At 42.1% G+C, this 13579-nt stretch overlaps 1 protein-coding gene across 2 annotated transcripts in view; it reads right to left on the bottom strand.

Annotated features, from left to right (window-relative positions):
- The window catches only part of PLOD2 (procollagen-lysine,2-oxoglutarate 5-dioxygenase 2), a 147313-nt gene that overhangs the window by 44047 nt on the left and 89687 nt on the right, over positions 1-13579 (bottom strand). For both annotated transcript variants that reach the window (XM_030216189.1, XM_030216188.1), the window contains exon 8: positions 11560-11661. In XM_030216189.1, the coding sequence (XP_030072049.1) occupies positions 11560-11661 (102 nt within the window). The remainder of the gene's footprint in view (positions 1-11559; positions 11662-13579) is intronic.

The raw sequence follows: 13579 nt of genomic DNA on the forward strand, positions 1-13579 counted from the left end.
TCATATTTTAACTAAGGGACCAGTGCTATATTCCAAAAAGCATAATTTATGCAGCAAGAGGGCTCAGCAAACTTTCTCATAGGTCCCCTGGTTGACCCTGGTGTTCCACTATCTTACTAGATAATAAAGTTCTACTGAAGATTACAGCAACTCAGAAATAACACATAACCACAACATTTCATATTAAATAACCTAATAAAAGAAAGAATTATACAGTATTACTTTTAAATATTAACTGAAAAGCAAGACATAATGTCATTTACTAGATGTTTATGGTGTTTATGGGGAGCCCAACAAGCAACCCACTTGACCTCAGATTGCAACCCACTTGAGATTTCTAGCATACATGATTTTGAAGCATCACAGACCTAGTTGGTGGATTTTAGGTCAGAATTTGAGAAGATATTCATAGATTTCATAAGTATAAATCATAATATCCATGTGGCTCACAAATATATGCATTTTTGTTCATGTGGATCACTCTAAAAAAATATTCACGTGGCCAGTACACATATAAATTTATGATAATGCATTCCACTGTTGAAAAAAATGGGATATCCTTGGCAATATCTATATCTGTATCTATACCCCTCCCTCCCCAAACATATATGCTGTGGAGTTAACATATAGAAGAAAGACAAACATCTGTTTTTAATCCTCCCTTTCCAGAGACTGAAGTTGAAAAGTTCACAAATCTTTTTGGTTACTATGCTGGGAGGAGAACAATTTTCAGAGCCATTTACATGAGCTAATAGTGTTTTATTTGCATAAATTGCCCTCCCTTAATACACGTTTTCAGGAGAATGTTTTGGGCAGGATCAGTAAATGACATGCATAAGCGTAAACCTATGCATATTTTCCTTCCAAAATGTATCCACACAAAGACAGATGCAAATGTCTCTGTGTACTTTGTATGTGAAGCAAGTTTCAGATGGAAGGAAGGCACATACTTTTGCTTTAGAACTTGATGCAAAGTACTGTAAATGGGTAAAAATAAGCTGTGGATTTTGGCCCAAAGTGGAGTCTACAAATTTCCTCCTAAAATGCCAGCTATGAAATAAGGTATCTAAAATCAAGGAAAGCTGAATTAGAAACAGAATACTGCTTAAGCAAAAAAAAAAAAAATCTATACATGATTCCTTAGCTTCCACTTAGTACACAGTGTATTATGTCATACACATCTGCAATTCTAGCTTCTCCATCGGAACATTGGGTTACCACTAGGGATATACAAATCTGTTCAATATAGGTTAACCACTTCTCATACCAGATGTGGTCATAGAGATTCAATACTATAATTTTATGTTAAAGTGGAAGCTACAGAACTAGAGGACTTGAAATGAAGCTGTGAGGAGATAAACTTAAAAGCAACATCAGGAAATACTTTTCCGTGGAAAGCGTGCTGGAAGTCTGGAATGCCCTCCAAGTAGAGGGTGGGGACAAAATATCTGTGACAGAATTTTAAAAAGGCATGGGATATACACAGGGGGATCCTTATATAGCATAAGGATGAAATTAAAGCAAAATGAAATACTTATATAGCATAAAGATGGAATGCAAAGGAATACTGTATTGATGGTATGGAACCAACAAGCTTAGCGGTGACTAGATGGCAAAACCAGTAATTGGGAAGGAAAGCCAGTGCCAGGCAGACTTCCATGGTCTGTGCCCTGTAAATGGCAAGGACAAATCAAGATCAAGTATACATATATAGTATCTTATACTATGAAATTATCTTGTTGGGCAGACTGGATGGACCATATAGGTCTTTATCTGCCATCATCTACTATGTTATGTTACTTAAATGACTTTCATACTTGAAAAAAAAAAGGCCAGAGGGAGGTAACCTGCATGGAGCAGCAGGTACAACCCTAAACAAAGACATACAGAGAGGAAACCTGTACAGCATGGCAGGTACAGCTCTAGCTACCTTACTGGCAAATCATATAGGACCCAATTCTATAAACAGTACCACGTAATTACAAGAAGGATAGATACACATGGGCAGAGCATAGGTGGTCTCCAAATTACATGCATAGCTTATAGAATATAGTACATTATGCATGTCTTTGCCACAAATAGATGCCCATAATCAGTGCGTTTTTTTTCTATCAAAAAAGGTGCCGGTACTCAAATGCCAAACCACCCTTCAGGGGTGGGGTGATCACTGAAGGACCCACCCCACAATATCCAAGCCCCCTACAACCAGTCACAGAATCTATGACAAGGCAGAATTGGTGTGTAGAGCCTGAGCTCTTTCTTTAAAATTGGGGCCCATGGGTCAATTTTAGCAGACAATGGAAAAGATGCCGGTACTCAGTACCCTCAAGTACCCCCTCAAAAAAAGCCCTGCCCATAATTATGCCAAGTCTAAATGTAAGGTGTGCCGATCTTATGTTACACTAGTATTCTATAATGGAATCCGGGTGCCGACAAGGTGTTGCCCACTTACAAAATTACGACCTACATCAGGTGCAAATGTTTTGAGTATTTTGTACATATGGAAAGCTTCAAAACAAAGTATGTATGCATTTCTTCTTTAGTTATTGGTGCACATGAAAACTTTCTTCCAAAGAAAACAAATTGAAAATTGATCCCTTCAAGTGTGCATACTCAAAAATGTTCACTTTTAATTTTAGTTACCACACACTTGCACATTTCTGTTTTAATACCTACCTTAAATGTAATTTTATCAAGCTTACTAAAAAATGTAGCTATTTTGCATTAAAACTTGTTGTTAGAATTAACTTTAGCGTACTGTCCCCTAAGTCCTTCAGAGTTAGACAGCAGACTAATAATAGGTCATGTTTCTAGATCAGTGGCCCATATGGGATAATTTAATGTTGCTGTTCCTCATTCCTGCTCTGCCCTTCATAGCCAGTTTTCTACTAGGATGGAAGATATGGGATATCATCTCTAGTGGCTGCTCACATCTATAAAACCAGAATAATCCATCACTAGCTGCCAGATTGAGAAGTGCCCAGATGGTTATCACAAAATTCACAGCTCACATCAAGCTTCACTCTAACAAGAGCCAGTGTGAAGTTCAGACAAGTATTGTCTTTGGCTTAATCACTTACTACTATTCCTATAATTTTTTTTGGCTTGTATTTCCCTGTTGACCAGACTTGAATCAGCCAGAGATCATGAAATAACAAACAACAGTCAACGAATAGGCATGGTAAGATCACAAAGCATTAACAGGAAACCAATTAGAAAAATTGGGAGGGGTTTGAGTTAATTAGCACAAATCAAGAATGCACTAAATGACAATTGTTTTAAAACAAAATGGCCGCTGACTACCAGGCTCGGAAACCGCTGGCTCCTGTTGTCATCTGTGAGCTACACCGCTGTTTGGCTGTTTGTTGGCCCACTTTTGTTTGTTCCGGCTCCCTTCATTGCTTCGGTACCTGGTTTTCCTCCTTCTCGCCTGTTCTGGTCCGAGATATCAAGGGGGAGCTCCGGCCGACATCACTCATCGTCGGCGCTTCGGAAAGCCGGTCGACAGCCCGATTGCGTCATTGGTGCCTCCGTGGGGGTGCGGGGAGTTGTTGGCTCCGGGGGCCTTCGGGTAGCCTGCCTGCATGTGGCTATGGTGAGCCTCATCGCTGGTCCTCTGCTAGTCTTGAACCGAGGTGCTCGTTGCTAACTGCTGGCCGGCTGCAGCCTGCCTACTTCGCCCGAGGCAGTACCTGTTTCCAGCTCAACTACGTGTGTGCCTCCTGGTACGCTGCCTGCCTCTTCTCCTCTCCTGCGCAAGTTGGACATCTCAGCAGCGCCGTTGAACCTTTCGATCCTCATCTGGTCGCTGCCTCTGCCTCCGTCGTTTGGGTGCTGGCGAATTCGGTGAAGCAACAGTTTTCGACAACACTGGTGACTTCCTATTTCTTGATGGCCAGTCCGGCCGCTTCTCCTCCCTTCCTGCCTTCAATGGTTCACCAATGCTGCCTGTTTTGATGGGGCCCTGTTTCCTCCTGTTTTCTTCAGCGAGTCAAGATCTGATTCAACTGACACCTGATTCTGGGACTCCTTACTCTTTCCCTTCTCTTCTTTTTGATTTCTTTCCCCTGCCTGCTGCTATCTGTTTATTTGTATTTCTCTTCCCTTCAATATCATTGTAATTGATTTAAATAGTTCATTGTAAGCTGCTTTGGGGCTGCTGTGTGTGGCAAAAGGCGGGGTATAAATGATCTAAAAATAAATTTTACAATTTGTGAAATATTTGCTGAAGGAGTCTGTTAGCCTCATTACTAAGATCTGCTTAAGTATTAAGGTGCCTTAAATAATGCAAGCCCTATTAATTTCAGTGGGGCCTATTTACTATATAGTTAACTTAAATAAACTCACATTAATGTGTATTAGCATGAATTAAAACATAAATGCAGGTTGGTAAGGCAACTACAGATAATATTCCAAAAACAGTGTGTATTCTAAAAAGGTACGGTCATCCTAAAGGAAGCATGACACTTTTCCAATGGCTGTGTTCTACATAAGATCCCATTACCCACAATAACTGACTCATACTATTCTAATCTTCAGGCCAAAGTTACCACAGTTACATTATACTTCCACCAAGCCATGAAAAAAAGCCACCTTCCTATCCCAGAATAAAGCAACCCACCCCCCTACTCCCAGTTCTGATCCACCATTCAGTCTCAGTTCCCTGCCAAAATATCTACTAACTCCTCTCCATGACTTCTATCCCACCGAGCTAGCTGGAAAGGAATCTCAACTCGTTCTGGTTCAGTTCTGAGAGAAGAGGACATTTCTCTGTTAAGTGACATTATTTTGCTCTGTGCTTGGTAACTTAAAGATTGGGTTTAAAAGAGCAATTGCGGACACTGATAAACAGAGAATTAAAAAAAAAAAGAAAAAAAAGAAGCAAACTTTGGGGTCCTTTTGCAAAGGTGTGCTGAAAAATGGCTTGTAGTAGTATAGACGCAGGTTTTGGGAGCACAGCAATCCATTTTTTTAGTGTGCCTGTAAAAAAGACCTTTTCTAAAATTTTTGCCGAAAATGGAAATGCGTCCATTTTGGGTTTGAGACCTTACTGCCAGCCACTGACCTAGCGGTAAAGACTTAAGCAGTAACCAGGCAATAATGACCTACGCACTCCAAATGCCACTTGGCGCATGTCCGTTACACGTGCCTGAAAATAAAAAATATTTTTCAGACCCGCGTCAAAAATGAAATTACCGCAAGAGTCACGCAGTAGTCGGGCGGTAACTCCATTGAACTTTGGAAGAGGCTAAGTGCTTTGAAAATATGCCTCATTGTGGCTTAGTAAAAGGACCCCTTTGTTAGCTAGTCTCCATACCCTTTCCCCCATAGTTTTAAAACTTGAATTTTCAGTCACGGCATTAATAGAAAGACTCTAGAAGGAACAGCAGGGCTTAGTTCAGTCCTTATTCCCACCCACCTCCCCAACTCCCACCCACCCCTAGCTCTTCATTTATAGTCAATTATTCTAATTAGGACAAGAGAAGTGTTTTCATTAGAGTTTTAATTACATTTAATTAGTTTCTGAGACGCAAACACTAAATAAATTACATATTACATCATATACATTTTTATATTCATCTGATATCCCTAGTACCTTAAGAAGTTTTAATTAAACAACTCTATAATACTGAACAGAAGTCCAGCAGTGGGAGGGGTGCTATCCAGCTTTTTGCATTGAGTGCCATATGCAGTGGCATAGCTACGTGGGGTCACAGGGGGCTGGGCCCCAGGTTTTGCTGGCAGGGGTCCCAAACCCCTGCCAGATGAAGCCTTGTTCAGCGCCAGTCTCCGGCGTTACCTGCCCTGCTCTCTCTTGCTCCTCACATCGTGCACGCGTCCTTAAGTGAAACTGAGCATGCTCAGTTTGTAGGATGTGAGGAAGAGAGAGCTGGGCAGGGAAACTGGCGCTGGAGAAGGCTTCAGCTGGCGGGGGTTGGGGACCCCTACCAGCAAAGGTATTTAATGCTGTGGCGTGTGGCAGTGCGGCGGGGGGAGCGGCGAGGTGGTGGTGGGGGCGAGGTGGCGGCGGAAGGCAGCAAACTAAAATGTGCCCCCCCACACCTCGGGCTCTGGCCCGCTCCCACCACAAAGGCTGGCTACACCCCTGGCCACATGTATGATTATCTCCCAGTTGGTGATAAGTTATATGTGTGTGCTCAAGACAAAGAGCTCCTAGCTCTCAGAGAATGAGTCCATTCTCTTGAGGCTAGAGTAGCAGACTTGGTGGAGCTGAAGGAGACAGAGAGATACATAAAGGAAGCCTACAGAGGCATTGTAGAGAAGTCCCACCTCCAGTCTGGCAGCCCCTGTGCTGCCTTGGAGGAGGGACGTCTTCTAAAAGGACAGCATCACCCTGGTACAGCTGGAAGTAATCTTGTAGCCAGGACCAGCCCACCAAGGGATGCAATAATCTCTCAGACAGAGAATGTGTCTCCAGGATCTTCTGGCCAGAAGGGAAGGGTTAGGACTGCTGCTGTAGTTGGTGATTCAATTATTAGGCACGCAGATAGCTGGTGGATGTGAGGACTGCCTGGTGCAAAAGTGGCGGACCTCACACATCACCTAGACAGGATTTTAGATAGTGTTGGGGAGGAGCCGCTGTCTTTGGGTACCAATGACATAGGAAAATGTGGGAGGGAGGTTTTGGAAGCCAAATTTAGGCTCTTAGGTAGAAAGCTCAAATCCAGAACCTCTAGCATTTTATGAAGAGCACCCTGTTCCACGTGCAGGGCTCAACAGACAGGCAGAGCGCCGGAGTCTCAATGCGCGGATGAGGCAATGGTACAGGCAGGAGGGGTTTAGATTTGTAAGGAACTGGGCAACATTCTGGGGAATGGTGAGCCTATTCTGGAATGATGTGCTCCACCTTAACCAGGGTAGAACCAGGCTGCTGGCATTGGCATTTAAAAAGGAAATAGAGCAGCTTTTAAACTAGTACCTGGGGGAAGGCCGACAGTCGTTCAAAAGCGCATGGTTCGGAACAAAGTATCTTTCAAAGATATCACCAAAACGGGGAAGATAGTGTATACCGATAGTGAGGTTGCAATAGAGACCATAATAGACCAGGTGTCTTCTTTAAATAAAAAGCAGACAAAAGATTGCAAATTAACACTGTCAACTGCTGAGCAAGATGTAAATAGAACAACAAATATAGTTTGAAATGTCTATATGCAAATACCAGAAGCCTAAGAAATAAGATGGGAGAGTTAGAATATATTGTATGAAAAGAAAAATTAGATATAATAAGCATCTCTGAGACCTGGTGGAAGGAGATAACAAGTGGGACACTGTCATACCAGGGTACAAATTATTTGTAGTGATAGGGTTGATTGAACAGGTGAAGAGGTAGCATTGTATGTTAAAGAAGGCCTTGAATCAAATAAATTGAAAATTCTGCAGGAAACAAAACACATCTTGGAATCACTATGGATTGAAATTCCATGTGTAAAGGGGAAAAGGATAATGATAGGAGTGTACTACCATCCACCTGGCCAGCATAAACAGACACATGTAGAAATATTATCAGAAATTATGGAGACTAACAAACTGGGGAACACAATAATAATGGGTGATTTCAAATACACCAATATTCACTAGGTAAATGTAACATAAGGGAATGGTAGGGAGGTAAAATTCCTTGACAAAATCAAGGACTGCTTTATGGAGCAGCTGGTACAGGAGTCAACAAAAGGAGGAAAGATTCTAGACCTAGCCCTTAGTGGAGTGCTTGATCTGTTGTAGGAGGTAATGGTGATGTGGTCGTTTGATAAAAGTGATCATAATATGATCAGATCAGGGCCACCGAGAGACTAGACCGGTCCTGGGGCAAGGCCGCCCCGCCTCCCCCCCCCCTGCCTCTGCCGTCCTCCGTCGCTCCCCCTGCCGCTCCCCCCCCCTCCGCTGCTGCAGTACCTGGTCTCACCTGCCTGCCTCCACGGCCCCCTGCATTCAAAGCAGCAGTCGCAGATCGCCTCTCTTCTGGCCTTCCCTCCTTGTGTCTCGCCCTCGTCTGACATAACTTCAGGTTTCTGTGAGGGCAGCAAACAGGGAGGGAAAGCCTGAAGGGAAGCGATCTGTGGCTGCCGCTTCGAATGCAGGGGGCCCGGAGCCGAGGAGGCAGGCAGGTGAGACCGGGGACTGCAGTGCCGGTGGCCTGACCCCGGCGTCAGGCCCCCTTGGAGGCTCGGGCAATTTTGTCCCCCCTGCCCCCCCTCTCTGGATCAGATTTCATATTGGCTTTGGAGTAAATACACACAGGAAATCTAATACATTAGCATTTAACTTTCAAAGGGAGACTATGATAAAATGAGAAGAACGGTGAAAAAAAAATAAAACATAGCGGAGCAGCTGTGACGGTCAAAAATTTATATCAGGCATGGATTATGTTCAAAAATACCATCCTGGAAGCCCAGGCCAAATATATTCCATGTATTCAAAAAGGAAGAAGGAAGACCAAACAACAGCCAGAATGGTTAAAAAATGAGGTGAAGGAAGCTATTAGAGCTAAAAGAAAATCCTTCAGAAAATGGAAGAAGGATCTGACTGAAAATAATAAGAAACAGCATAGCACTCATTAAGGGGCAAATAATGCAGGTTAGTGCCCTAATGCAACTTAATTTCCCCCAAGTAGAGGATAGTTATTAAGGTGCATTAAGGCCCTAATGTGTGCTATATATAGTTGTGCATGCAAATCCAGTCATATTCTCGATTTGTGCATGCAACTTAATTAGTTAACAAGCCAATCAGTGCTGATAATTGCCAATTTACCAGCAATTATTGACACTAATTGGCATTAATTAGAATTTATGTGCAGTACTAAATGTATTCTATAACATGGTGCATGTAAATTCTAAGTCACATAGTTGAAAAGGGGGCATAGCCTTGGGCACTGAATGAGTGGGTTGTGAGCATTTCTAAAACCTCATGAGGCTGCCGCTTGAACTCTCGGTGGCCATTTTAAACAAGCGGCAGTGGCGAGAGAGGATCAGTGGCAGCGGGCAGGAAAGTGTGGAGACCTTTCCTGCCCAGAAGCAAGGCATTAGACCACCAGGATGATGTAAGGTATATGTCGGAAGGACACCCAAGGCTGAAGGATGGATGGTGTGTGTGTTTGGGTGGGAGGGAGGGAGGAAGGGAACGAAAGGAAGGAAGGAGTTGAAGACAGGGTAGTCTCTGTTTACCTTCCTTGCACACTCAAAACAAAGCAAACAAACCTATGAGCTGCTGCATCCATGTTGTTCTTTATTGTTGGTAGCAATTTTATTTAAACTCACTTATATTTTCAAACAGACCTTACAGAAGGACCTTACGAGATTGGGAGACTGGGCAGTTAAATGGCAGATGACGTTTAATGTGAGCAAGTGCAAGGTGATGCATGTGGGAAAAAAGAACCAAATTATAGCTACGTCATGCAAGGTTCCACGTTAGGGGTTCCAAGTTAGGGGTTCCACGTTAGGAGTTACGGACCAAGAAAGGGATCTGGGTGTCGTCATCGATAATACACTGAAACCTTCTGCTCAGTGTGCTGCTGCGGCTAGGAAAGCGAATAGAATGTTGGGTATTATTAGGAAAGGTATGGAAAACAGGTGTGAGGATGTTATAATGCCGTTGTATCGATCCATAGTGCAACCGCACCTCGAGTATTGTGTTCAATTCTTGTCGCTACATCTCAAGAAAGATATAGTAGAATTGGAAAAGGTGCAGCAAAGGGCGACTAAAATGATAGTGAGGATGGGACGACTTCCCTATGAAGAATGACTAAGGAGGCTAGGGCTTTTCAGTTTGGAGAAGAGACGGCTGAGGGGAGACATGATAGAGGCATATAAAATAATGAGTGGAGTGGAACAGGTGGATGTGAAGCGTCTGTTCATGCTTTCCAAAAATACTAGGGCTAGGGGGCATGCCATGAACCTACAGTGTAGTAAACTTAAAACAAATCGGAGAAAAGTTTTCTTCACCCAATGCGTAATTAAACTCTGGGATTCGTTGACGGAGAACGTGGTGAAGGCGGTTAGCTTGACAGAGTTTACAAAGGGGTTAGACGGTTTCCTAAAGGACAAGTCCATAAACCACTACTAAATGGACTTGGGGAAAATCCACAATTCCAGGAATAACATGTATAGAATGTTTGTACGTTTGGGAAGCTTGCCAGGTGCCCTTGGCCTGGATTGGCTGCTGTCGTGGTCAGGATGCTGGGCTCAATGGACCCTTGGTCTTTTCCCAGTGTGGCATTACTTATGTACTTATGTGTAGCATACAGATGTACACAGAGGATGTATAATGGAATAACCTTTCATAGGTAGAGTAATAATTTGTTATAAATTGTAATCAATGGGTCATTTGGAGGAGCTGTTTAAAGGGCCACCCTAACACTATTACATTTGTGCAGAGAATTTTTTCTCCTGGTAATGGGTCACTAAAACAGATATGTTATTAGGATCAGGTGCTCAACATTCAGACTTTCTATCTATCTATTTACTTATTTATTACATTTATATCCCACATTAAATATGAATTAGGTTAAAACCTGGGAACATTTAAAATCTTTTTTCTTTCCTGTGCCTACATTAAAAAAAAAGATAGCATGTGGGAATTTGCTTCATTTGTTTTGTGGATTGCAGTGGTATATTATAAAAATGCACTTGCCTTTTTTATTACTACTATTGCACAGAGAAGTATTGAATAATGAGGGAAGGATTGCCTTCATGCAGAAGTTCTGTCCAGCATCAGTCTAAATATGCCAACATTGTCCAGTTAAGCACAGTATTAGCCACCTAGTTTATGCAAAGTTAAATATATTCAGTGAAAAATAAATCTGTTGCCTCAGGCTGCTTGCTATGTGAACATTCTATCACTGTTTCATTATTGCTTAGCAGAGTACAGCAGATAATGACTTATGTTACCTTTACTAGAATTTTTACTCCTTGTAGAATCTGGTTTTCTTGGGGGGGGGGGGGGGGGGGGAGGTGACTGTGGCACGGCAAAGGTTGGGCTGACGAGGAGCTGGGATGGAGATTACTTGCAGTGGGGATGGGTTAGATTCCCGCAAGGACAGGTTAGATTCCCATGGGGATGGGCAGGGATGGGTTAGATTTCTGTCCCCATGCAACTCTCTACTACAGACCAATGCCTGACATGGCTATGCTTCACCCTTAAATGTAATGCATCAGGGACACAAAAATCAAGATGGTGTGTTTGGATTAGAATAACCAATTGGGTAAAAATAGCCCTTTTCAATCCAGCAAAGAAGTGGATTCATTTGATACAACACTTCTTTAGTTTTGGCTTCTGTGGACCCTAGTTGCCTTCTTGTTGTTGTGGGACTCCTCTAGCAATGTTCATGCAACCTAAGGACCTACTTGAGTATACTTTAGACCTTAAATCATAATTATCCCCAATGATAGCTTTGTTGACTTTAATCATATTTTCTTTAATAAATACATTTCCTGAAACCTCTTGTCTGTATGTTGACTAGACTATAAGCTCAAGGAGAAGAAACTCTCTCTCATGTGCTGTAAAGAGTAGCAGTGCTACAGATATACCAATAATAGTACTTACATCTAATGCTGACAGATCTATGAGATTCAAGTCACAAATTCCACATCCAGTTTCATGTGTCCAAGCATTAGGGATATAGTTGCCAAAATAGTTTAGCTGAATCTAGAAAATAGAGGCAGAAATCTTATTACCTGAAAATGAAAGGCTTTCAATTGCATCATTTCATTATGTGATTATTGAAGCTATCCAATATAAGAATGCAAGGTAAAGCTCTAATTCCCCTTTATATGAAGGAGTATCACACCACTATACAAACTACAAAGACATTATCTGGGGGAATTCTATATATGGCACAACTTAATTGATTAATGAACCAATCAGTATCAATAATTGGCTGCTAACCAACTACTGGTGTTGATTCAGAATGCTGCACCAAGACTAATAGAAGGTTTCCGATAACGTGACCACATCATACCATTTTTGCAAAAACCTCATTGGCTACCAGTCCAAACAGGGCTAAATTTAAAACTCTATGCCTGATCTTCAAGGCCCTGAAAGGAAATGGCCCAGAGTACCTGAAGAATAGGATGGTCCTCTACACACTGCCAAGGACACTAAGGTCCTCTCAAGGACAATCACTAACCACACCCTCTCCAAAAGACATTACACAATGTGATACCCGCAAGCGAGCCTTCTCCAGAGTAGCCCCCACACTCTGGAATGCACTGCCTGAAAGGTTCCGCTTAACACAAGACTATCTCTACTTCAGGAAGCAAGTGAAAGCTTGGCTCTTCAACCAAGCCTTTAATGGAAGAAGTAACTAACTTGTTAGTCTCATTCACATACACAAGGAGTGACACGGGCTCAACATACTGCAGCAGGACATGTTTATTCACTCTTAACCTAGCTGAGATAATATTTAATCATTTCTCTGACCTCATGTGCACCTCTCTTTAATCACCTTGAGCCTTGTTTATTAAGCCTCGCTGTAGGCGAGTTAACGCTAAAGACACCCATAGAAACATATGGATGTCTCCAGTTAGCGCGCCTACAGCGTGGCTTAGTAAACCGGACCCCTTGTTTTCTAACTCCTCTTTAACTACCTATATGTTAACCATCTCTCTGACCTCATGTAAAACTTTCTTTAAATTAGTCACCTTACTTTCTAACTCTTCTTACTCACTTACCTATCTATATGTTCCATCTTTGCTTATACCCTACATTGTCAATTAAAATGTTCTATTATGTATTGTGTTGGCATTATAAGTAGTAAACTATGCCATACTTTGTATTGTTATTTTAATGTTTTTACTGCTGTAATTGTCTATTGCTCATGTTTAATTTATTCTTACTGTACACTGTCTTGAGTGAATTCCTTCAAAAAAAGGAGTAAGTAAATCCTAATAAATAAATTGGCCTTAATTGGGATTTTCGCACGGATCATATTCTACAATGCTCTGCACTTAAATCCTATAGTGTGTAAATTCAAGGGGTCAAAGGGGTGTGGCCAGGGATGTTCCCAGAATTTATAGATATCATTACAGCACAGACCCCATTGGCGCCTTAAGTTAAGTGCCATTTATGCACTGGCTGTGTCAGGGGCTCAAAGATACGGTCTTCATCAATACAAATCGTCAAATAGTGCATGCTCTAGTTGCAAACATATGTAGTGTACAGCCAAAGAGCTAGGGCACTATTGTAGGCAAAAAAACCAGCATAAAGGTAACGTCAGGGGTAGAAACATAGTCCAGAGAATGCCAACATGTAACCACACTCCTCAATTTTGCTGGAAAAAACACGAGATTGAGGAAGGTGGTTACACGCTGACATTCTCTGGAGTACATTTCTACCCCTGCCTATACACTACATATGTCTGTAACTAGGGCATGAACTATTTGACAATTTCTGTTTATAAAGACCTTATTTTTGAGCCACTGATGCAGCCCCCTTGGGCGAAACACAGCCTGTGCTGGGCATTTTTATTGGGGTGTTTACCCTATAATAAAGATTGATCTATATTACTGACTGATCTGCTTTGTTTGCCTCTACGACATGCACAGTTATGCCATGTCTACAGTTT

This window comes from Microcaecilia unicolor, chromosome 10, assembly GCF_901765095.1.
Source record: "Microcaecilia unicolor chromosome 10, aMicUni1.1, whole genome shotgun sequence".
In the NCBI taxonomy this organism is placed as follows: domain Eukaryota; kingdom Metazoa; phylum Chordata; class Amphibia; order Gymnophiona; family Siphonopidae; genus Microcaecilia; species Microcaecilia unicolor.